General features: G+C 36.3%; 1 protein-coding gene across 2 annotated transcripts in view; it reads left to right on the forward strand.

Annotated features, from left to right (window-relative positions):
* LOC138320706 (protein lev-9-like) overlaps window positions 1–27,855 on the forward strand; it is a 34,324-nt gene that overhangs the window by 3,038 nt on the left and 3,431 nt on the right. The window contains exons 2-12 of one of the 2 annotated variants that reach the window (XM_069263874.1): window positions 6,997–7,134; window positions 21,616–21,813; window positions 22,215–22,406; window positions 22,764–22,946; window positions 23,527–23,715; window positions 23,925–24,098; window positions 25,286–25,459; window positions 25,828–25,887; window positions 26,396–26,480; window positions 27,000–27,091; window positions 27,372–27,548. In XM_069263874.1, the coding sequence (XP_069119975.1) occupies window positions 6,997–7,134; window positions 21,616–21,813; window positions 22,215–22,406; window positions 22,764–22,946; window positions 23,527–23,715; window positions 23,925–24,098; window positions 25,286–25,459; window positions 25,828–25,887; window positions 26,396–26,480; window positions 27,000–27,091; window positions 27,372–27,548 (1,662 nt within the window). The remainder of the gene's footprint in view (window positions 1–6,996; window positions 7,135–21,615; window positions 21,814–22,214; window positions 22,407–22,763; window positions 22,947–23,526; window positions 23,716–23,924; window positions 24,099–25,285; window positions 25,460–25,827; window positions 25,888–26,395; window positions 26,481–26,999; window positions 27,092–27,371; window positions 27,549–27,855) is intronic. The other variant, XM_069263876.1, reaches the window with a different exon arrangement.

The raw sequence follows: 27,855 nt of genomic DNA on the forward strand, positions 1-27,855 counted from the left end.
GTTACGTACTTCACTGAATATCTTTTGTATTTCTCCTATTTGTGCATACATATAAGCAAATTGTCGTCTTGAGAATTCGCGTCAGTTTTATTTCAAAAGAGCTATACGTCAATTCAATCTCAAAAAATTAAAGGTACAATTTGATATTAGCTGAAATTAGCTAGATCATGTAGACTTCGCCTACTTTTCAGGTGAATTTTAAGTTGAAATGTTTTCAGGTAAAATTTACTAACAGAAGGACACCTATTGTTCAAAGAAGGTGGAAAATAAGGAAACTGTTTTTTTTTTTTTTTTTTTTGTAAAGAAAACACAAAAAATGTAAGAAAGGATTATTAAACTTAGGATATATGGCTATACTTTAAAGTCTTTGATAGTAGGGGCCGCGGCATATTGTCACAAACTGAAGACCTCTTGGTCGCGAGTCCAAATCCTATGTAGGACAGTTGCTATGTACTGACCACTGATCGATGATTTTCCTCCATGTAATCCGGTTTTCCTCCTCCATCAAACCTGACACGTCTTTACATGCCCCTGACTGTTAATAGGACGTAAAAGTAAGCAATCAAAGTTTAATATTTGTATGATTGACTTCAGATATGACGGTCAGGGGAAGCTTCTTTATCGTGTTGGACAGAATGTCGCTAAATCAGCAAGTTATCTTTGTACCGGTTATAATAGAGTATATTACGATGAGACAACACTTTCAATACTCCTGCGGGTTGAGTCTCTCGTAGAAAGACGTACCACGCCACTTAGCATCAGCAGTTAGAGTGACCAAGGTGGACAGTACCAGCGAAAGCTTCTGGTAAGCTCGGCTATTTTAGGTTTTGTGTTAAAGTTTAGAATGTTTGTACTTTAAGGACCGGTTATATTATTCGGCATAACCAGGAAACATTTTCACCTTAGATTATAAGGATTTCTCTAGCATTAAATCAAATGCTTTGTTACATAATAAGAGCGCTAAACGTAAGTGGGTTTGGCAGAATTGAGTACTGCAGAACCCGTTTTAATCTGCTCAGCACATGAAATATGTCAACGGAGAAGAAATATGTCGTCAAAACTATTGTCTGACAAGAACTGAAAGGAAATTCAAAATAGCATTAATTACCATAACTCATATTTCTAATTTCAAATACATGTATAGCCATAAATCAACATGGAATGAAAGCATTAGTTGAAGTTTCTCCTATATTGTCTTTAAAAATTAATTTCTCTATGTGCGCTGATAATGGAGCAGGGAATATGAACAACGGCAGCAGTGTGTGATGGGATATATAAGATATAGCGTTATGAGAAATATCAAACTGGCCTGTCATACAATGTAAATTATAAATGTATTGATTATAAAGAACCTTTTGGTTTGAAAACGAAATCTAAATATAGGAGAAGTATTCACTCACGGAATGTTCGTATGTAAAAGGGGTTTAGTAAGTTGTTCTGCACGCCAAATGTATTAATAACCGATCCCCAGTTATTTAGGTAGATGCGGAAATATCAGCAAGGAATACCTATCATGAATGTTTGTAATAAAGTGACATTAACACCTATTTGATTTTATTTTTTAGTGATTGTTCCATGTGCCTAAGTTATAGGTTAATTCCACTTGAACGTGAACATTTCAAAAGTTAATTATAGATGACTTGAGAATCCTACATTTTCACAAATGCTTAATGCCAAATGAGCTGGTTTGGACAGATGCTGCCATTTTGTTCTGTCGTGTCTGCCTTTCTGGCGATCGAATAGCGTCATTGACATGTACAAAACTAAACCATGTGTGATTATAAACAGGATGTTCAGTATGTCGTAAAGTCTTGTCCATGTTAAATTCAAATGAAATAACTTTTATTGTGTTTCTATAATATCAGCTTCCGACTCACGATCTGATATGTTCCCTTAGAGTTTAAATAAGTTGACGTTATTTCTCATTCAGACAGGTCTTACTTCATGGCGCCAGCCGCTTCTGCTAGGTGTGTTTAAGTTGGATACAACAATGGAAATTTATCTCAAACAGCGTTTGAAAATGACAATGTCTACCCATAGTTCGAAATGTACAAAGAAGGTAAACATTAGATTTATATTTATAAATATTTAATGTATTAAGAATGATATTGATTATAGCCATACAGGGCTAGTTTTAAAGCTTTAGCACATTCATTTGTAAAAGAATTATGGTCGACAGTTTTGTGTGCGCCATAGGGGTTCCATTATAACTTCTATATTACCAGGTGGTGTAAACAACTTATTCTATAACACAGACTCTCTTATTCTGGCAATCCTATTAACAATGGCGGCTCATTCTCAATAGTTGTTTGTTGTCTTTGATAAATGACACTGAAGACATCTCTCTGTCTGGAGTATTGACCTCTGACTTTCTACACTGTGGAAAAAGATTCATAGAAAGATGCGACAAACGACGTGATGCCGGTATGACAAATTATCCAATAGTCCATGAATGCATTTGAAGAACGTCTCAGGACAGTAATACCATATTACTCTCGTTATATATAGTATTATCCATTTAGACATGCTTTTAGATTGTCATTGATAATCTTTTGTCGTCTAAAACGTTGATCATTAAATAGACAAATCTGACCCTGCTTGTGCTAGTGAAACCGTTTTATCAAGTTTCTTTTGTGTCTCATATCTGCTATCCTCAAGTGTCATGCATAAATTCCAGAATAATGAGGATAATTATTTATATGTATACTATTCAGTAAGAGGAATGTAATCTTTTTCCGACTGACAAGAAATCAATACATTTCATTATAGTGAGTTTTGTACTGTAGAGGATCAGGCCCGACTCAAGCTTGTTCTTCAAGTATGGTTATGGACTGAACCTTGGGGTTGGAAAATAAAAATAGCCAGTTTGAATAAAATGGAAGTCGCCTATGTCGATTCCAGGAAAACCAGATAGTATAAAGTGTATCATCTGCCTCTGTGCAGAAGATTCCAGATTCTAATTCGTGGCCGCAATGTACCTTTCCCTCCCTACCACCTATACTTCTCCTTGAACTGGATGTCTTTTGTTAATAAATTTGAGAACTACCAGAGTATATGTAACGGTCTCAACATTGTTACTAGTACCATCCTCCATCCCATTAATAGTTCAGGGTAACCGTCCTCCATATTACTCATATTTCTGACCTTGCACACGTTGCACGTTATCTCAGTGATCAGACTAGGTAATATTTCCTTTGATGTCGGTAATGATCCCAACTTCGTCAGGTAATAGTCACACTTCCTCTGATTAACAGATATTGACCGATTACACATCCAGTCAAGGAACCGTGACAGGTTTTACACGTGCACATATCGGAAATATTTCTGTCAATCATCGAAACGGAACTATTGACTAGATTTCACTGATAATAGCTGCATAAAAGATGAAGCTATTTAATGCTTACAAATCAATTAATTGATCACGAATTTTCAATTCTTTTCTTTATTGTATCACTTCTATATAGGATATAAAATACTGTAGATAGTGGTTGCAATCACTATGCTTATTTTACCCGAATGACATCATGTAGATCAATGAGAGATCAATTATCAAGTTCCTTTTGTGTATATGCACGGTTGATGATTGATGTCAATTCCTCTTGAAGATAGATGAAAAGAGAGGTTATTGGTTTTCAGCATTAAGTACCAAATTTCTAAACGACCACAAGACGAAATAAATATATTATTTGAGAGTATTAGTATAAGGGTCACTAATAAGCGAACGTTAACCTCGTCTTTTGACTTTTCATTTTATCTTTAGCAGTGAAGTTAACAAGTACATTGTAAATAGAATATCCATAGAAAAGTACGATCCGTTATGACTGATCTAAACGGACAAATGGTATTGAAAACATCTTTGAAACTGTTTATCGATTTAGAAAGTTATTTACGTATAACTGGTGACACTAATACCGAAATCATTTCCTGTTAGATAACCTAAAAATTGACAAATTCCGGAAATGAAACCGCTGTCAATTTTTCGTGTTTTGTGTACAGTTATTCTTTTCAATTTCTCCAATCGAACGGTTCCCGTTTTAAAGCTAAAATATTCAAAGTGGATCAGATTATGTGATTTTACAAATTAACAAATATTCAGTTCATTATTTAAATTATGTGTCAGATGAAGCCGATTTTAGTTATGAATACATTCTTGGTAAAACCTCTCTAGGTACTTTTATGTTTACTGTGTTAATACAGCTTTATGAGCAGACAAAATCGATGTAAATGGAGAATCTTTACAACAAGGTAGACATGCACTGCATCACTGTCGCCTTGACACACATCACAACCTCTAACTGACGCCATCAATATTTCATAACCACGTTTCTGAGCTGCCATTTTGTGTTTCTATTAGTGCCGGTTATATGGCCAGTCGTTTTTCCTATAGTTGCCATTAACTGAACTGTAGACGATATGACCCTCGTACTTTTTTGTTCTCTATATCGTCTGTTCTGAAGGTTCCACTTATTTGATTCTAGAATGGCAGAGTTGGAACATACTTCACGAGAACAATATCCCATCACGCCGTTCATTTCTTCCCTTGGCATCTAAGCTTGCATGAGAATTGATCATTAAATATGACAATGGTTTTACATACACGCTTTGTGGTAGAGCTTCTGAGAGAAACTTACTCGGAATGACAATCAAGTTGTGCAACTGAACACATCATGTGCAATCTCTGTAGCTTTCTCCGTTTTTGCCTGAAGCCGTATTTTGTACGGTTTGAGTCAACGTGATTACTTCCAGTAACCTTTGAACTCAGTAATTAAAATGCCGTAGACTTATGACATGCTAACTTAAATGCCGTTGACCTATACTGTATCTGAGCTGTATGGATACACTGTTCTTGCCGTTATAATGCAAAAAATCCTGTCTTATAAACTGATTTGAATAATTGCTATATATTTTTGGGTATAAATTTTCATCTCTTGGTTCCAAAAAACATAAGAAAAAAATCACTTAATACACTGAATTTAATGAGACAATGTTTCATGTTTGATAACTTATTTATTATTCAAAATATGATTTAATTTACTCTGTGTTTATTTCTGATAATGAATGCTTCTTAGATTAATACCACAATCTATTTTTCATAAATTAGAATGAATCCCATCATTATGATAAAAACGTACACATAAAGTGTTAAATTACCATACTTAATTTTGAAATGAAAGCTCTTATTCTCTAATGATGAATTGAAAAGTATACATGCAAAATTAAATGTATTTTGATATATTCAACATTTTCAATATAACTTTAAATATAAAATATATGTGGCATATGGTATGGTCTAAAATACAGGTAACCACGAGTAAGTACAGGTTATTAATAGTAAGCATTGAACGTTTTTTCAGTTGGCATTCATAGCCAATATGAATACCAACTGGAGATAGGCAAATTTCATGAAGCGCTCTAGCTTTATGGAGATTGCAAATGATACAAGAAAGCCTTTCAATCAATTTCGATTAAATATGCAGGAATGAAAGAAACAATATGTGTATGCACAAAGAAGTTAGATCATTAGGATACTATCCGATTGATGTTGTCAGAGATAATTGAAGCTTTGCATTTATATAACGACGCTTTTTACCTGGAATTCATAGTTATCCAACTTGGAATTTACATGATGTGTATGACATAATGTTCACCAATATCAAATTCATTTATCTAAGGAATCGCAATGTCTTTGAAATACATTATTGTATCATAAGGCATGGTTTTGGTATTGAGAAGAAGGAAATAGAAAATTAAAATGTGAATAATTAATTTCTTTACCATTGCAGTTTGATAACAATTTATGATCATACTATAGCGCATTGATATTTATCATTTATGTAATCAATGCAACTAAGAATTCTTGATTTGTAAGGTTTTTAGGTTAAGTCCCAGTACTTTCAGTACTTTCATGGTGACTGGTAGTAAAATAGATACTGAATGTATTCCTAGACCCAAAATCATTGTAATAGACGCAGAACAGTTATTTAAAATTGGATCATAACTACACACACCCTACACAAACATTGACGTAGGTAAGATTACATGGAACTGGAAATAAAGCCTGCCTAATTACAGCCATGTAAGGACGTGAGACGCCCCCGTCCGTACAGCACCAGACTCTCTAGAGTCTTCAGACCTGCTGGTTGTGTTCAATTTACATGCAGCGACATCCTGTGTTCATTAATTCCCGCCAAATCCGACTAGACTAGTCATTTGTGACAAATCTTTGATTCTTTGACTTCGAAATAGGCCGGCTATGTCGCCGTAAAACACGCACTTATCAAGCCATGGTCGCTTAAATTGACCACTTAGTCCGATATGCGTTCCAGCCTGACACACGTAATACCCAACTCATCATCAATGATTGGCTGGAATCAGTGGCAGATGACGAGGAAAGGACAACGCAATTCATTTAGGCCGGCTGATTTATTCAAAGACAGCATGTACAGCAAGAAGACATACAACTTGACAAGAAAGAAGTTTAAAGAACGACGTTAATTTAAACTCGGAGAAAATCATTTGTTATCGTTTTAGTTTTAATATAGTTTTTAGATTACTTGTCTAAATGTCGTGCAGTAAGCTATGAATCACACCGCCAAAGCCTTCCTCGCTCTCTGTTGACGATCGACACCAATCTATTGATGACGTTGACGTGACGTAGGGCCATTAAGGTATTAGTGATTGAATTCATTGCATCGTCCTGCCTTAACGTTGATTCTTATTCTTCTAATGTGACATCAAGCTATCCTCCATATTTAACATATATGCTATTTTAAATTGTCTCCGCACATTCGGAATGAATTGAAGAAGTGATTTCTGTACCAGCGTAATAAAATCGACCAGGATTATTTTCCTTGAGGAAGTTTAAAATGGCTACAAAGAAAGGTTTCCATTGCCTTCAACAATGAAACCAAACAAAGTACAAAATTACACCTGTAATTCTTTTGTAATTTTTTCTTCTTCAGTTTTGTTTATGGTATTTTATTTCCTTCTTTCTAGGAAGTGAAGATTGTCCCCGGCGTGTTGACAAAACCAATGGCCGTACATGTAAGAAGAAATGTCAGAACGGATCATGTGTGAGTCCCAGAAAAGATTGCCTCTGCGATGGAGCGTGCGGCAAAAGCTGCATCCTCAGAAGTGAGTCTTTTTATGATTTTTCTGTATAGGGACCCAACAGTCGTTTGAAAAGTGCACATAATGCGGCACAGACATTCTCAGTGATAAAAACTAACATGATGCTTCTTAAATCTTATGGTATTAAGACATCGTCACGCCACCATCGAATCTATGGTCATTGATCTCTTATTTGCATGGTCAATTATGGATTATGTCTCGCTGATGTGAAAATATAAATGATGTACTAAACATTAACATATATTTATAACCATTGAAGTTTTATTTCTATCCCTCGCTCCTTTTCTATCTCTGAGATTTCTTTCCTTCCTCAATGACATCTTCACACCCTGATAGAAGCGTTTTTAGTTGTTCGAGTCCACGGCTAGCCTGTCTCCATGCATTGAGAACATTAACCCCACATGCCAATCAGACAAAGATAGTTACTAGTTTTATTAGTCTAATCTTATATAACAATCAGTATATAGTCAGATTTCGTTCTACCCTTTCTTACTGACGTCAGTTTAACGTTTTCTGCTAGAGTCGCAGACCTCTGATGAGGTTAATTCTATGTTTAGATTACGCACGAAAAATATTTACATAGGACGAGACCAGATTTTTTTAATTTTATTTTTACAAAGATCAAACTGCATTTGTACTGTAAATACAATAAATAATTATAATATACGGATTGACAAAGAAAGCATTTACATATATCTGACGAAAACCATTAACACTTGGTCAAAATGTGGATATGGCATTTGAAATGCAATTTGATTACATTGAATTGGGTGCTTTGGGATTGATTACTATCAAGCATATTACTGTGTTTTGAATGGACTGTAATGGTCCTTACAGTTAATCCGAGAGCGTCAAAAACTTTTGATTTTCATGGAATTTGTTATATACAATGATAGTTTTATGATGATTTAGTTCATCTGACCTATGACACATAGTCATCATGTTCCGTTCATCGTCTTACGCCGCCCCCTGTACATAAACTTCTCATTCAAATAACTTCCTCTCGATAACCGAAAGGCCTGGGTCAGATATTTTCCCTGTAACATGTCAGGAAAAGGCGCTAAAAAGCTTGTTCAAATGAATAACCTTTACCTACATTTAAGGTTAATGTCATGTGTAGATCAGAAACTTACAGTTTATTCCAAATAGTTCCTTGTATTGCCTTAATTGTTACCCGATACTGTGTACTGTGCCTGTGTTATTTTGTGTCAATAGTCAGATGTTAAGGCTAATGGAGTAGGCCTCTTTTTGTTGTTGTCGGTTGTTTTTCTTCTTTTTAATAGGTGTTTTTTTAAAAGAACATATCTTTTCTTCTAGCTCAGAAAAATGCATTTTAGATGTAATTGTTACTCACTCAGTTAATATAGAATTTTCTGTTTTTAACAAACAACTACAGTGCCACAGTGTCATCTTTCCATTCTCGGTTTTCAAGTAAAAGAGTTATTACGTGAAATAAGGAAAAAGGAAGTCGATTATCACAGGAGGATCGACAGAACAGTGAGAATGTTTTTGTAAAACGTAATTAATCACTAGCTTCCACAAACACGTCGATGGATGGTTCACACAACGCACGGAACCTGATCATAATAAATGGGTTCTCCCCCCTGAAGATATTAATGTGAAGACGTTCTAATGAATCGTCATTGATAGCGGGAGTCTATAGGGATTTTTAACCACACTTTTTTTCTGTAATGTTACGCATGAATCCATTTATTCTCATGGGAACACATTCATTTTGTATGTTGGAATCAATGGGGATGTTTTATCAAAACACTGAACGTCACACATGAACGCCTTCGTCCACCTCACGAAAACATAGGACGTTTTTTACATGTCAACATATCTACATTCTGCAGTTCCCTTTACAATTTAGCGTAATGTACATAAAATACATATGTGAGTTGTCATTAACGGTTATACGGTAGATGTCATGAAAATATATGCGCTGGGTCTTCACATATGATAAAATATCTTTACATAAATTTGTGGTTCCGAACGTTTAGAACAGATTACGGTAATGGTTTGGTATAATGTAAGGAAAATGAAAATCGCTAATGTGGTTGCACGTTTCGATAATTCAGCTATCACATCCCAAAAGTTGGCCTAAAGTTTACACAAATTCTCAAGAAGGGTAAAGAATAATGGATAAATATTAAGGTAATTACAACAGGGTCAGGTAAGACCTTTGTAAGAACAGTTTGAAACAATTAACGTTTTCCTCCGGCATAAAAGATAGAAGCTAAGAGACCCTTTGACCGATACATTTAATCACATCCTTCCACCGATAAAAAATCCTCTCATTAGACAAGTAATTGGTAATTAACAGCTAATTTACTGATTAAACAGTCTTAACCTAATCCTAATCTCTGAGATAAATATCACTTGATTGGACTTTCGAAATGCCATTATTTAGTTTCTCGCACCAATCGTTGATCCAACATTTAATCTAAACAGTTCACCAACACTCAAAATGAATCTTAATTTTGACAGGAAATAATCGGCTCTTGCGTTTTGTGCTACAAACATTTGGCTACCTGGAATTTACGTGTCGACCTTACACACTAGTTGGATTATTCCAAACCATGAAACAGAACAATATTTGATTGTTTTAATGACATAGCTTACACCACGCCAATCACAGTTCTACAAAGATATCTGTATATATATCTTCTTCCCTGTAGACACACATCTTTTGTTAACAATAGTACACCTGGTCCAGTATTAAACATATTTTGTAGAAAAGTGGTGAAATAGGAAATTCTATTTTAGTATTGTGAAACGATTTTACAATTTTACAAAACTTGTGAAATATATCGGCAGTTTCTGTGAAGTAATTCTAAGATCGGTTTTATATCCAGGCCTCTTTTCATATTTCGAACACTGGTATCTGGTATATAATATTGTGTGTATGGTCTGTTATTTGCCGCATATGTCTTTGAATACGACCAGACATCTCTTCTGGTCGCCATTGTGTGTTGTATTGCCTGTGTTCCGTGGTGAGTTCGGTATAAGTGGCTTGGGCCGTAATCCGATTTTCGTCCCGTTATTCCAAGAGGATTATGTGTTTTCAGAGACAAATATTCACTTCCTCTTGATGTTTGCACAATTGATTGAAAAAGCCAATAAGTCGCCATGGAAACAACTGGTTTGATGATTTGAGGCGTTTTAAGTTTGAACTATTTGTCTTAAAGTACAAGATTTCCCCAAGTTTCTTCATTCTGCGATCGATAATTATTCTCTGATACGAACCAACAATTAATCCTGTCTTGAGACCTGCCTACAAATATGATAAAGTTGTGTCTCCTTTCACATTTGGGGCTCGGTTATTTACTGTTATTCTCTATGTCACATTTATAGCTGTAGAATCTTTTCCTACCTTTTGACAACAAAATCTCAACCCGAGGCGAAATTCATGAACGTCAAACCCGAGGCTGCAGAGGGTTAGACATTCATGGATTTCCCCGAGGGTGGTTATTTCGTCGCTGTCACGCCCTTATAGGTAGGGAATGAGTCTTTTTCTCCCATAAAAAAGAAGAGTTGAGATAATAGCATAAAAAGAAGCATTTTCACTCAGACATGAACATGTTTCCGTCGATCGCACGTCAATATTGATGACGTCATCGACAATACATGCCACGGTTACAAGGAATGACGTCACGTAATTGTTTTACCGGATCTGTCATATCCTTAAGAGTTGACAAATTAGTGAATGGTGATATAATTCCTGATCATTACATTGTAAACCTATTCCAATATCATAAATCTTATTGTTTTGTGTAGATATTGATAGGTTTTACAACCAATCCTTGAAAAACCAATCCTTTAAAATAACTCTTTTGTGACTTAACTATATGATATATCGGACTTCCAAAATACAACGGAATGGTAAAAAAGATATTAAAAAAGTATTCTGCCATGTAACGTAACGTCTCAATGACAGAAATTAAAGATGGATATCCTACTAGTTGATGGTTTCCAATAGTTTTTATTGTGTTGAGTTGCGTATTTTTTTCGGGCATTGTATTGGGGATGAAATACAATTTTGCAATTAGCTAGGTCTATCAGATTTGCCGTCTTGTTAACACTCCGGGTTATTTAAGGATGACATTCCATGTATGCAGTGTATTGTGTGCGAGTGTGTGTTTTGGGAGACTGCAGTGATATTCGTGTTGTTTCTCACTGTGATAGTGGGACCCTTAGCCATTTATAATGTTGCTGACGAAGACACTCCTTTTATTCTGAGCGCTGAGCAGGAACAGACACTCTCATTTTTATAGGATATGGTGTGTCTCAGCTAGGGAACGGAACCTAGAGTCAAAGAGGCGAGTGCACAACTCAACAATCAAACGTTTCAGAAATACAATCCGGACGTAAGAATTGAAAATTTATATTTGGTTTCTCCTGTCTGAACGTAATGTCTTTTATGATTGTTTGAAATAAAATATTGTGTGTTAGGCGTGCCTTCTGTATTTAGGTAAATAAATAACCGTCGAATATCTGCCGTATATATCTCCCGAAATACCTTATATAGACCCCCCTACTGACATTGATAAATAAACTGATGCTGCTAACTCTATTACCTTCGCCTCTCCTGTCGACGAGCTTTCTATAAGACTACTGTAATCACATTGCGTACTCCGTGTCGCTGGGATCCAGTGATTCAGCATGTCATTCAGATCACCACAGTGTATGAGGAAATATATTGAGCTGCCAACATGCATATGGAAGTTCTTATTTATGCCACTTTTCATGTAAATCACATATTTAAATTAATTACGTTTCCATGGGAATATATAGTTAACACACGTTGCAGCAAGCCAAGAAGTCGATAAGACATCAAAAGAACTCGATATGAAACATAGCAGATCAAAGGTTTTTTGTGATTCCTTTGTTCTACTGTCTGGAGACAAAGACATTGTGTCTGTCATGTCTCCATTATCTGTTGATTGAATAATTCCTTCATTTTACTTTCCCTTCGTGTTAACTTGGAGAAAATACTAATCCAAACGGCTTGATCCAATTTGTCCACGTCGTTGTACACACTTTAGTGTAGAATGTCCGTATGATGTCCATCTGGGTGCAGCTATAGCTAAATTTTTTATTTGACTTCGGATTTTTTTAAATTACAATTATCATTATTTCATATCAATTATATAAGATGATGATAAGTTGATCTCAGACATGCGTTATATTAACGTCGCATCAACAGCTAGGCTCATTTTATAATGGTGTTATCTCACTAACATATGCCGCCAAAGACAGCGAAGAAGCACACCACACTCGGTCACATTATACTGACAATCAACAGTCGCCACAGTCGCCTTATTCTTTTTATGCTTGATGCTGGGCGCTAAACAGGAACAGACACAACCAATATTTCAGATTATAGTGTGTATCGGCCAGGGGACAGAACTCAGAGCCTTCCACATAGAGGCGAACGCTCATCTGAAGGCCAAAAGTGAGGCGGAGGCAAGGGACATTAGAATGGAGAAAGTCAGTTAGGAAGAACAGAAAATATTAAATACCATATTTAGTCGCATTATAAGATCATTTTAATCATGGAATCACACTGGTCTGGTTTATCATATGTACGTCCTATTAACAGCCAGTGTCACTAAGGGATGGCCTCCCGTGGATGAGGTGTCTTGTGTGTTTAGTACCAAGTGTATGTTCTGGGAGGCTGAGGTATAATCGTGTTGTGTCCAAATAAACAATATAAACGTAAACCCATGCATGCTTTATTGAAATACATTGCACAAGTATATGATCCCGGGATATTGTTTTGCGTTAATGTTAGGGTTAGTTCTCATACAAGTATTCGACGTAATACGCCATGTACTGTTTGTTGTTCGTGGTTTAATGCATTATAAAATCCAAGGTCAAACGAAAGTGGATCTCCAAGGGTGCAATTGGCTAAATGTTATTTGCTTTTCCCAATTTCCTCTAACAAGACGTCATCCAGAAGATTCATTATTCCGTAAAATCAATATCACACCCTAATTTGTGGGGTTTTAAAATTAAAGTTGTTTTTGTGTTTGAAGCTAAGACTTCAGCACATTTTTATCTCAGTTATGTTGCAGTTGTAACATGAGACCAGCAGAAGTAAGTGTTTGTGATTATTTGTAGTGAGGGCTAAATATATATCCACTTAACAGGTAACAACTGGTATAAAATGACCATAGCGTCACTGGTGGCCATTTAGACTATTGTTGGTGAGAAATAATGAATAATTAACTAATTACACAAACAGGTTATGCTTCTTCTTCTGTCTATCAATGTCCACTATCATCATACTGATGAAATTGGCATGTATGCCATGAATGCGATCAAATATTTACATCTATACTATTGGAGGTGATATTTCCGGCTGATAAGACGTTATATTCCCTAATGATATTTGACTAATACGATCATTTGTGTTGGCCCTCCAGGTAGAGTACAGGATACCTGCTGTTGCCCTACAGGTAGGGCATTAGAATTGTACCTGCTGCCCCTATTGTATGATGGTAAAACGGGACTAAATTTAAGACTGTATAGTTTCTCTTCTTCCTAATGTCTCCATTGTCACCGCCTCACTTTTGGCCTTCGGTTGAGTGCTCGCCCTTGTGAGGTAGGCTCTGGGTTCTGTCCCCTGGCCAAGACACATCATAGTCTATATTAAAAAGTGGTAGTTTCTGCTTTTGCTTTGAGCGTACAGGGAGTAGGACGACTGGTTTGCCCGTTGTCAGTATGATATGAGTGGGGTGTGTTGCTTGGTGTCTTCGGCAGCATGCTTCAGTGATATAGCACAAAAAGGCTTGTGTTTCACTATACAAGAAGACACAACACGAACATACCACAGTCTCCCAAACCAAGCACCTCGCACTTCACACACACTACACACCGCCTACATGGAAGGCCGTCCTTACATGACACTGGCTGTTAATAGGAAGTTAATGAGTCAAACAAACAAAATGTTGTCACAGATTGGTATTTGAGGTTGAAGTTGGGAAGTGGACGTGAGCACTCTAAAAAGGGCAACAGTTCCACTATACAAGGAGACACAACACGAACATACCACAGTCTCCCAAACCAGGCACCTCGCACTTCACACACACTACACACTGCATACGTGGGAGGCCGTCCTTACATGACCCTGGCTGTTAATAGGACGTTACAATAATCAAACAAACAAAGCTTGCGACAACACCAGGCAAATTATAGACCGGCTATTAACAATTGATGGATTCCAAACTTAACAGTCATTAGATGACGACCTATATTTTTCATGTGATTCGAAGTGAGCTCAGTTTCGTTTCAGGACTAGTGGGTGATTGACTATCAGTTGCGTGAGAAGTATCACCACATCATATTATCACCAGATTAGATATCATTATAGTGCTCAAAACCACTGTTTTCTCCATTCCTTTCCTTTGCAGCAGGTAATTGTTACAAAAATTAGATAATTTATTGAATGATGTGAAGGAAGCGTAAACGATTATATGATAAAAATGAACGAAATTGCTGGGTCGACGTCGTGGATCGTATTCTGATAGCTAATTATTAGTTCGTGTTATTGTGATACGCTCAAACATCAAAATACCTTAATCGTATTAAATTAAACTAATTACAATCATTGTTGACATTATTGTGTTGTATTTACACATAAGAAGATATAGCAAAGACAGATTTTAATGAATGAGAGCAAGTATCAATCAACCTTTTACATATACCATTCGGAAGACAGAAGGGGATCCTAATAAGTTAGCTTCAATATTGTAGCTCAAAAGACTTAAGACAGATAATGGTGTCGTGAGATATAGTAGGCCGGGTACGTATATTCGTTCTACTAATAAATTTGCCCTGCAGAACAGACGTCTGACAAGAACTTATTCTAATTGCGTAATCGTAATAGATGACTAAAGGTAGGCTTTTCTCTTTTCTCTTTTCTCTTCCATCGAAATGGCGTCCACCTCCGTTAAGTCTTCATTGACAGCGCCTTTATTCGGGCCTTGTGTTGAGGAATGATCTGGGTTCTGTTTCCTAGACAAAACATATCATATTCCATAACAACAACAGCTTTTCTTTTGGGCGCTAAGATGAAAGGGAATAGATAACTAGATTGCCAGTGACCAGTTTAATGTAACCAAATGGGACGTACAGACAGGATATACCATCATAACAGCACCGGATCTTTTCATTGGCCATTGAAATCAATCAGTATTAAAGTATTTGTACTAATAAGAAAATTGCTTATAACGAACAAATTCGCTGGCCTTTCTCTAAAAAGTATGATACATTTCTAATCTATAGACAAGGATGAAACATATTGGGAATCCACATATGCATCGTTTTTCAATAGAGTGCTGTCTACGGTTCTAAAGAGAAGCTGTCCTAGGTTAGTTTACATATAAGTGTATGGCGCTGGTCGTATCACAGCAACACGGCGTCTCGCTCTATGTGAGACAGCACTTTCCAGGAATAATCTATGTTTACGAAGTTTGTTTACATCAGGATGTACTTCAATATATACATATAATCAGAAAGATGATTTATAGTGTGATGTTGCCTGGCCGGGAGTGGAAAATAACTATAGCTGCTGACGACCCCGGAATAATACTGGGACTAAACGTCGAGTTGCATAGCCAATCGGATCAATCACAAAGACAGGTGATCAATATCAGCTGTAGATTTCACTACTTTACGTGATGGATAGGCCAGGTTGTACGTAAGGTGCCATTTCCCATAGCTAATGTAAACTAGACGTCGAAGCAGGTGTCGTATAAGACATTACAGGCTATTTAATATCCGAGTTCTCCAACCACACAACTCAACATGTCGCTATTGACTAATTTTGTGAGCCAAATCGCAGTGTTAATCTAGGTTGATGTGTGAGAGTTCTGCACGAAGAAGCTGCACTCAAGGAGTAGTATGACAGCTCTTTAGTTCCACAGCAAATATAATGCCATCAAAGTGATGATCTTAAACCACTTCACCCAAACGGATGGAATAACTCCACACAATCTCAATAATATTAAGTGACAAATGGCAAAGTTAATGGCTTCACCTTTCGGACCATTTTAAATATTCAGGTCGAGATGTCTTTGTATTTATTGGAATACATTGTTTGCTCTATATTATTTATTTGCAGAAGAATACCATTTATTTTGTCATGTTACACACTATTTGCCTCTCGAACTGTATCAAACGACATTATTTTATTTTCTTCTGTAAAGTTCAAACCCATTTGCGGTACAGCACACCTCCCAGTCAGCTTTAGTCTCCAGAGAGTCTTTATCTGTAACGCTACCGTATCAGAATGCCTAAATTATATTGTGTATAGACGTTTTCCGCTAAAACTAAATCCACTGGTGTTAGTTCATCCGTAAATGATTGTCGTATAATACGCCATAAAGATAACGGTAAAACTATCTAGGTGTCTGGTTCTAATGTTGGCAAGGGGAGCAGCGCTTCTGTCATTTGGTGTTGAATGGTGACGAAACACCAAGTGTACTATAAAGTCATTCCACACCCTCGTATTCCCAAACAATAGTTCATGCGCCCTGTATTTTCTTGTCAAAAGGTCCATCCTACAATAGCCAATGATGTAATTTTCGCCATTGCAGGATAATATATTATTATGGCCTATCTAGAATTGCCCCCCCCCCCACCTTGATAGAGTTATTTTCTCGAGGGCCGCATAGGGACATAATTATTCTAGTATACCAAACAAAATTTGAATGAATTTATAAATTTGTTATTTGTCTGGTTAAAGATCTCATGAAGATGTTTCCCAACAACGTCGGAATGCAATTATAAGCAACAGCATTGCCATTGTTGGTTGAGGTTGCACACGACGTCCACCTCCGGTCACTCACACAGCTTCGAAGGGGTTATTTTTAAGGGGTTATTTCTCTCGCCTCCCAATTCCTTGGAGATATCTAACTTATTCAAAGTCATGTGATCAAGTTTAATACAATCATAACATTCTATATGAAAGTGAGGTATAACTAGGAATTGTCATAGACAATTTGGCGGGCTTTTCACTGCAATCAGTTTACAATGTCAAGCACCTCTTCAACTAGTGCTTTACAACACGACAATAAGTTCATTAGCATATCTCTTACCATTTCTTAGATTTTTTACACACAATTTTAAATGAAGAAGAAGAAGAACGATCAGAACAAATAAAAAGGTTTTTTAACCTGAATGTGAAAGTCCCTAATAATACAGGTAACGTTATCTGTAAAAGCAGACCTTAGGATATATGCATCCTTATACAACCTTACGGTCCACATCATAAACATCCCACTCAAGAGTAATCTGTAAAAGATGATTGTCCACTCATTCAAAGTTTGTTCCTGTGCCTGTATGACAGGTTTGCCCGTTACCAGAATAATATGACCGGGTGGGTTTGTTGCTTTGTGTCTTTGGCGGCATGCTTCAGTGATATAGCACTATAAAGGGGGCAACAGTTCCACCTTATAAGAAGACACATCACGAATATACTACATTCTCCCAAAACTCGCACTACCGTTCTTTCATGACCCTGGCTTGTAATAGGACGTTAATTAATCAATCAAACAAACAAACAATTATTCTGTACAGATATGCACAAGTAATCTGTAGATATGCAAAAACCTCTGGCAGAGAGTTAGTCTAAATCATTTCAGTCTGACATTTTTGCCACATTTCCCTAACAGAGGTTCTTGTGGATAGAAGTTACTATTGGACACAACCAGTAATTCGTTTGAGGGAAATTATGTCACTAGTGGTTACTGTCGATAACTTAAGTCTCGTTACCAGTGGATTTTCTCTCATGTTTCATAATCATTACTCTTTGTGAATAGAGAGTGCCGTTACCAACGGTCTTTGTGAATAATAAGTCTCACAACCCGTAGTCCCTATTGGAGAATACATACCAGTAGCAATCACAGCTAGAATACAGAGACCGTCGTTACAATATATCAACAACTATTTAGGCAAACAAGAGCTATATTTCGACAACTGACACGATTGTCAGCCTGCTACTATGATCGATTCCACGAGAATGGAAATCTTTTACGCCTTGACGGGGTAATCTTTCAACGACTGAAGGTCAACAAGTCCTGATGTAAACGCTATTCTAGGAATGTATATATATTCAAAGACTTCTTTGTCCGTTGTCAGTATGATGTAAACGCTCTTCTGGAATGTATATTCATAGAATTCTTTGTCGGTTGTCAGTGTGATATAAACGGGAGGGGTGTACCTGTTCAATGTCTTAGTTGGCGTGTTTCGATTAGATAGCAAAATAAAATTAGCAATAGTTCCACTATTCCACAAGGAGAAACAACACAAATATACCGCAGCCTCCCAAAACATACAGACATTCGCGCGCTGCTCACATGGGAGACCGTTCTTCAATGACCATGGCTGTTGATGGGACGTTAAACATTATAAACGTAAACCAAACAGAATACATCTATTGTACCTAGTCTCCTATACACTATTAGTTATGAAATACTCTGTGCGCTATGTTTTCAGTTGTTTTATATCATTTCACTGTGTCGATGCGTATATGGTACCGGGTCTTTGCGTCGTAAGGTTTAGACACTAAAGTGAAATAGGGCTAAAACTTGGATATGACTTTGATTTAACACAAATATATAAAAGTACCCTTGAACACACACAGACACACACACTTCACACGTTTGGAACATGAGGACAACGGACTATGTTTGGTTGGGGCCTTTCTTTTTCCCTAAATCCGTCATTTTCAAAAATGTTAGTTGCTTTTTATATTGTTGAAGATACTAAGTACATCCCTAATTTAATTGTTATGACAGGTTTGTTCAAGTACGCGCTCTACAGTTTCAGAGTGAGAAACATAGCAAAGAATGGACAAAAATTGTCAAAATTTCCACATTTTAATTTTTTGCATATTTTGGATGGTTACCAATGCAACTACAACCTAGAATTAAAAAAAACAAGTTGAATTAGGGATGTACCAAATATTTCAAATAAAACAAATTAATCAAGAAATTACAGTTTCGAAAATTTGATGAATTTCGGAGCAAAAAAGGGCCCAAACCATACATAGTCATTTTGTACTGCCAAAAATAAACGATGGTGGTATAACGACATATATATTGTGAACTCTCCTTCTGCAGACAACCTCTGCCATAAAATGGTAATAATGGATCCAAATTTGAGATTTCCGGATCAATTTGGACACATAAATAATCGCACAATGTGTGTGAATTTATTGATTGGTAACGGTATTAAAATTAACCTTGAACGTTTATAATTATTTCATTCTGTACAATTTATTCCTACCATGAATTTCAGGTCAAGAAACTCGACCCGAAATTCACCTGAAATTGACAAGAAAATTGACCAGAAATTCAGGTCAAGTGTCTTTTCTTGTCAAATTGACCTGAAAGGAGCTAAATAATCAATTTCAGGTTAAAAATCTTACCTGAAATTGAACAGAATTTCACATGAAATTGACCAGAATATAATTTCAGGTTAAAGAACTTACCTTATATTGACCAGAATTTGACCTCAATGAATTTTCATGTGAAATTCAGGTCAATTTGGGACAGTATGGAACGTAAAATACAAGATCATTCCGTGGACTTTTGTATTTCAGGTCGACCTAGGTGTATTGTCCCTTAAAATAAGTATATATAATAGTAGTATGAGCAAATCAACATCATCTTTGGTGTCCTGTGGCTTGTCTCATTCGAAATAAAACGAGTAAAATTCAATCATCTTGGGAAATTTCTCCATTTTTTCTGTTTGGTATGATGCTGTGATGTCAATAATAGATACGATGGCATGACTTCCTACGTCATATTGTTCTAGTTCCAATTGTCAATAAACCAGCTCTCTGTATATTCGACTCTGTATTTAGGAATCTAGAAACCTAAACTGTGTCTAAAACGATGAAAATTTAATTAACTAGGGTTAATCAGTGTTTATAGTTCTGGATCTTCTACTTTTATTTCTCTTAATGCTACTACAGCGCCTTGAACACAATTTGTAACCAAAATTTACACAGATCATACATTAGCTGTTACATTAGCAATACACAGGTCTACCAATTAATCCAGAAAGTTAGGGATTAGTGTTCCCGAACACGGAGTCGTTAAGAAATCACTTGATATTCTTAGACCAGTGATTTATTCCTTTGTATGTTATAGTTATATAAATCTCGAAAGGTCACCCAAAATAAGCCATCCCAAAATAAATAAGTGCTTTTACAGAAATATACAATACTTGCTCCAGTTTAAACGACTTTGTTTGCTTAATTTCATTGTCTCCCGATTTTATAAGAACCAATCTTAAGCCACATGGGAGGTCGCAATAGCTTCTTTCACTTACCAATTTAAAAAAAAATGTCAATATGAATGTGCTCAGGCTTTTATGCTTTTACGATCTCTACTTTCGTGAACTTATCAAGTTAAGACAAAAATGTTGGCTTTTAGCTAAACCTCATTATCATTATTACGTAGATTGATCTCTACACCACTAAAGAACGAATCTTAATGGGGTTCCATTGGAATGACGCAAACTATATGTATGTTTTATACTTTAAAGATGCTCCACCGCTGACAAATAGTATTTTTTTCTCTAACAAAGACAGGAACAGAAGAATTTGTATTTTTCTTCTGTTACAAAAGTTATTTACTTTACACCATTACCACAAATGAAAAGTTTGAGCTTCTCATTTTACTTCAAGATAAAAATAATAAAAACAATAAATTGCGTCCCGAAAAAATTCCGTGACATTATGTCCTATATGGAATGAAATACTGATTGCACATGCACAAAAAGCAAAATAAATTAACATATGTTATTTTTGTGTTCAATATACATAACGATTAAACACCAATTACTGCTCAAATAATGATTATCGTTTTTGCGTAAAGTTATTACGTACGTTTTGCTGTTCAATACTTAACATACAAGTAGAAACGTTATCTTGAATTAAATTTTACCCACGTATCTGTGCCTAATAACGTGAAGGACTATGTAAGTTTTGGGCTCTTCTTAGTCCCCAAATCCGTCAAATTATCAAACCTGCTATTTAGTGATGTAATTGTTGGATTTTTAATATCGAGACCATTCCTGCTACAATAAACATATGTTCTAGAAATCATAGAACGCATTCAAAACCAAATATTATATTTCTCCATTTATATCTTGCAAAATAAAATCATAAAGCTTTCAAAATGGATAAAAAATGGTAATATATATCTAGATGGTTACGATGGCAACTAGAACTCTAATAATAAAAAATCATCATTATAGGTGCATCAGGGGTATACAAAATATTTCAAATGCAAAAGATTAATTACACATCATTTAAAAGAAAAAATTCTGAATTATACACACAACAACATGTATAAAAGGTTTTTTTCCGATTGTTTTTCTTTTGTTCGCATAAATGACCTATTTTTACGTTGCAAATTTCAACCAGTATCTACATTGTAGTAAGTTTTGTTGCTCTTGTTTCAGATATGAAATGTACGTCCCTACAGAAGCGGATCACCCACGGATCTGTCCAGATCGTCCCCTATAATATGTTCGGCGCCGTGGCTCGCTACTCCTGTGATGAGGGGTACGAGATCAGCGGCGGGGCTATGCGCGTTTGTCAGGGCGATGGCAATTGGAGCGGTGAAGAGCCACAATGTATCGTCAGTTCAGAGGTCACAAGTAGGTCAAGGTCATTCAAAAGAAACTTAGCGTCTATGATTATTTTTAATCTATAACAGATTTAAGTTAACAAATAATTGTACTTTTTTAAAACAAGTCTTAAAGTTATTCGAATAAAAAGGGTCTCACCCGCAAACACAGCAAGATCAGTTATGAATTGTTCGAAAACATTACTTTATGATCACAGCTTAAACATCATACAATTATGTTTTGTATTGTTATGATAGTCTGTCATGCACAGGATATTTCTCGATTTAGGTATTCCTCTTATGTAGTGGTGCAAGAAGAAAAGTAGTAGATAAAAGAATCACGAGATAAATATTTTGTGGAAAACATCAGTAAAAATGTCTTGTGATATGTTTTTAATGACCATTGATTGTGACTTTTATCTTTGTTTGTAGCGAATACAGAATGTGGTCCTCCTCCGGTAGTACACAATGCCAAGCATGACCGTGAACCGTGGCGGATGTCGTATGAACAGGGAGTGATGTTACAGTACGAATGTGATCCGGGCTTCACGTCCAATAGGGGAAGTATTTTCCGGGCCTGGTGTGTCCGGAGCGGCTGGGTCGGACCAAACATGACGTGTAGTCGTGAGTACCATATTTATTGTATAAATTGTGTCTTCATTTTAATATGGACAGATTTCAAGCCAAGTAGTCAAGTGATGGAGACAAAATGCAAGTGACATTGTTTGAAAGTTAAATGGGTAACCTTGATCGAAGTGAAAAGACCACAAAAGACATTTAAATACATGTATATATGTAGATATTTACTGTTGATATTTCAAAACATTCATCGAAGCCTTTAGTAAGTATATTACAACCATCGACTGCCACATCAGCTTGTCTGTATTACAGCATAATAGCCTTCCACTTGTAGTTGTGTTAAGCTTTTTGAAAAATTATCATTTATTCTCTGAAATATATTTCGTCTGCTTTTTTCACCAGACGCCGGATGCCCTCTGAACAATACATCCATAGAAAATGGCGGGATAATTCCCCCTACTCAGATCACAACAGGCGCCAAACTGCAATACTTCTGCAAACCTGGCTTTTTCTTAGCCGGGCGGGAAGAACGCGAGTGTCTAGCGGACGGCACATGGGGTGGCCGTGAGCCGAGTTGTGAAAAAGGTAAATACATACGAGAAATCAACATTTGGTTATGAGTTGATGATATTCCATGGCGACATTGCACTATGAAGGTTTTCTGACTAACAATGATACAAAATGTGATGTAATACTTTGCAGAAATGGTAGCCTATTTTGCTATACAAGAAATGATCCGATGAAATTATGTTCGTTTCCAATGCTCGTTTTAATCTTGTCTAGGTAAGTGTAGTCTGCAGTGTCTCAAAGATATTTTGTGCACATGTGTATGTAATTAACTAGCTCAAGCCAGGTTGTTAGGATAAACCACACAGAGTCCTTCAATATCGATGAATAATCTGGGACACTCTATGGCGGTTTAGAAACGTGAACGCTGTCAGAAATATATGATGTCATCGGAACAATACTGAATTTTACCACTATGTGACACGATTTCATTCCTCTAGTTCTGCTTGAAGTGAAATACTTTTTGATTCCATCGATACTGACCGATTGTCGTTTGAAATTATGATTTTAGCTGTTTTCCTAACCAATCATTGTGTTTTCTTTAACTTTTCTTTATCGTTTTTTTTTATTGAATTCGTGTTTCGTTTTCTGTCTACAGTGACATGTGGACCCCCGCCAATAGTCGAACACGCTATCATCATGGATATCGAGACAGGAGGCACATTTTCATCCGGACAACAACTGACGTATGCCTGCGACCAAGGATATGACATGGTAGGCGATCCGAGGGCAATGTGTAACTCGGACGGTGATTGGACCTGGCAAGGAACAAGACTTATTTGTAGACGTATGAAATTTATTGACTCATTTATCTAAAAACCTCTAGAGAACTCGATCTATCACATTAAAGGGATATTGATAATATTGATAACATTTATACCCTAGATACGTGTCTTTCTGCATTGGCAATTTTCGAAATTGAAACAAAACATCCTGTCTTGGCTAGATAATCTTCCCCTTGGTTCTCATGATAAGTTTCTCCTCCTTTGGTTTTAGCCATCAACTGTGGGTTCCCAGGCCACCTGATAAACGGCCGACAGACCGGTAAACGCTTCTTCTACGGGGATACAGTGCGATTTAACTGTAACGAGGGATACGAACTGATCGGCCAAAGGACCCGGACATGTGAGGGAAACGGAAAGTGGTCGGGATTTCTACCAAAGTGTTTAGGTAAGCTATCATATAGCAGGCTTTACATGTGGATATCTTTCGTTTGATGTGATTATGTTCATCAAGTATTGAAGTGTGTGCAAACACTGGATATAATTGATGTCTTTCGTAAATACTAAAATGTATTTTCATACTAAAAGGCCAATCATTGACACAGGATTGTTGTTTTATATACCTTACATATGTTTTCGATCCATTATTGTCCGAACCGTATTTAACATCCTATAAATAGAGAGAAAAGTGAATTTCATTAATTAAACCGTCAATATAAACAATAATAGCGCTTCCTAATTTAGCCGTCACTGTTTTAATTTGCTATTTTAAGTTAACTATCTTCAATTGAAACAATTTAAGAAAGTGTAATTTAATGCAGCATGTGGAATTGTATTGCGAACAGTTTATACAACATACGCCCCAAACTAACCCCCATTCCTACGAGATATATGACAAATACATTTTATTCATTAGGGGGAAAACTATTGTTTTAAGTTTAATCTTGTTTGCTCTCTGTAATATTCTTCAGCAAAGTAGTGCACATTATGCAAAAGACTTTTTGTGCTAAAATCATTTAGCTGTTGGTCGAACGGGAGGGATACTCACTAAGGTTTCATAATATTGAGAAAGCCATTATGTTAATAGCAGTGTACATATCGGGACACTAATGGATTACATGGAAACGAACACTCGGCATGAGGTAAAAACGTCAACACGGAGATGTACTTAGTGCGTTTAATCCATTAGTTCCGCTCCTCGAAAATATATGTTTACAAGTTACGCACTGCATTACCCCATATTAATATTTCACGTTCGCTTCCTTTTTGTAAAACATTTCTACACGCGAAAGACGATATGAACGCGGGGGATATTAAACAATTAAGCAAGAACAGAAACAACAATTACGGAGAAAGGCGAGTCGCATTTAGAATAAATAAACAGATTTATTTGATTTTCTTTTCAATAAATTGGCATTTTTATTATATTGTCGACACGTGAGGATGTCCTTCACATATCTCGTTTCATGTTGATATTTAGCATAGCTTTTTCAGATTTACCAGATGTGGAAGTATGTTCTCTATATAAGCCTATATGCAATGAATATACCCCAACACCAGACTATTTAGGCCCCTTTATTTCATTAAATATTTACAGTTTATATAATCTAAAATTGTCATTTGATTTGCCAACAGCTGTAGAATGTCCAGTGTTGCGAGCACCGCTTGAGGGTATTATGGTGGGTTCCGGGAACGCATTCGGAACGGCATTACGGTTCGAGTGTAATCAGGGATTCCAACTGTCGGGCTCTGTGCAGAGGCGGTGTCAGGCTGATAAGTCGTGGAGTGGCGAACCCGTCCTCTGTCAAGGTAGGGCCACAATCTGTCTACAGGCTTACTAATGATACAACTTATCTATCAAAAATAATTTATATATCTGGTTATATACCAAAACATTTACAATAATTGCTAGTTTCCTATCAATCAAACTTAAATTGATCGCTTTATCCATTGTCAGTCTATTGAAACTTTAAAAATCTGACTCAATTATGTCTTTTGGATGATATCATAACCTTACCAATGAAGGATATTCTGAAGTCATGTTGTCGATGTAGAAAACTCTTTTTAATAAACATCCTACTCATTTTCAATTCTATTCCCCTATTGAAAAGGCTAATCTATTGTTTTGATCCCTTGACGTCAGAATTAGTGACGTTTCTCCTGTTATTGACTTCTAGCACGCTCTCCAGGTAGCTATCGAAACAAAAACTTGAACTCGAGATGGGACTCGCCCAATCGTAAGTCTAGATACAATTACCAAGTGTCGTACACGTCCGGACAAACTCATAGTTCTATAACTTATCTGGTTAGAGTTCATTATTTCGGAATTTGTGAAATTGTCGATTATCATTTAGTTTAGACTTCAAAATATTAGCATCGACTTTTTAATTTTTGCGAGTTCGGTTGTTTTTTTTAGATATTACACGTGAAGTTTAAATTGAGTGGATGCATGATTGCACTATTTCATTTCCTGCATTGCAGTGTTCACAACAGCTTTTTTACTCATTGTTTTGTTGTTCTTAGATGGAATTTGAATGGGATTGTAAGAACTTTATGTCCATACTTGAATTTAGCGTAACTGTTTGAGATGAACTCTGACCCGACCAAGGTTTATAGAACTGGAGTATGGTGTGTTTATGTAGTTGTGTGACACCTGGCTTATTATGCACTCTCCTCGCCTCCCCTTCCTGTTTTTTGTATGCATTCGTTTATCTGATGTACTTATAGATTAACTCTTTGTCACAGAGGTAAACTGTCGTTGGCCCGAACCTTTCTACAATGGCTACGTCTTAGGCGAAACAACGAGCGTCGGCTCAGAACTTTTCTTCAGGTAAGTAACTAAATGCCTGCAATGCAAGAGTAAACCATATAAAATATGTTTTGCTTGATTTATTAATGAAGGCTTCGCACATGTGTTATTGACAAACTTTCATGTGTCAACTAAACGATTGTAATCCAACATATGAAGGTGCTGCAGTTTTAAATAATAGAGAAAGCCAAATCGTTAGGGGATGTGTTGCGACGTTTGAAAGGGAAAGGCCGATATATGTGTAAAGATATATCGACACGAATTATGTGATTGGGATAGACAGCACAGCAAACTTTGTGCATCGTGGTTTTTAATTTGCCAACGTAGTTTCCAAGGACAACACTACGGGCATAGCCTCTACAAGATTTTATCTATGATATCATAAACACGTTTAACGATGTCAACTCTCCATGGCGAAATAGAGGATTATAATCCAGTACCGAAAACGTTTGGAATTCTTCTAGTCAGAGATGACGGGTAACATTATAGATAGTGTGTTTTCTATGTGTATCTTATCCTCGGTTCTTGTGTTCTATACAGTTGCAGTGTCCGTACCAATTTTGACGGGATCTCGCTGTCAACAAGATGCTTACCAAATGGCGAATGGTCTTCCCCACCACCAACTTGTTGGGGTAAAACTTTACAATCGTACCGTATATAGGTTACAACGGTTTATTGACTGTGGTATCGTATAAGTCATGTCCCTGACAACTCCATTTTGCTAACGGCAATTGGAGATGGAAGAGTTGTAACCATGTTAGTCAACAAAATATCCAACATCACAAAAAGTAATTAAATATGGAATCTATGTATGAAAAAAACTACAACACGAGTGCTGAACTTCTTGAAATTTCTGTGAATGTTTTGAATCCATTATCCGTGTTTTCTTAAAGCACCTTGTTTCATTTCCAGGGCAATGTGAGGTTCCTATGATACTAAATGCATCTTTGGAGAAGTACAGAGAGGGTGAATGGGTGCGGAGTGGCGACTATCTGGAATATCAATGTAAAAATGGCCTCGTTCCTGATAACACTAACCATGTGAGGTGTCACAACGGAACATGGACTTCAATGCCACGATGTGTTCCCGGTAATATAGATTTAATACCTAAGTGGATAATCATCATACCTTTATACACTTGGTTACTTATGTTTACTGACTAAAATTGAACCCATCTGAATAATTTAATCGATCATCTTCAAAAGATATCAACAATGGCATTATATCTCAAATATATCAGAGTTCTCCAATGAGCAGTTTATAGAAACGATAAGGTCATATATATTGTATTTTTATATTAAACTTTACATATATACCACTTTTTGTGATATAAGTTTCATACGATAGAAGAAAGCGGCCGGACATATTGCATTGAGTGATATTTAAGCCGTCTGAG

This window comes from Argopecten irradians, chromosome 4 (genome assembly GCF_041381155.1).
Source record: "Argopecten irradians isolate NY chromosome 4, Ai_NY, whole genome shotgun sequence".
NCBI classification, from domain to species: domain Eukaryota; kingdom Metazoa; phylum Mollusca; class Bivalvia; order Pectinida; family Pectinidae; genus Argopecten; species Argopecten irradians.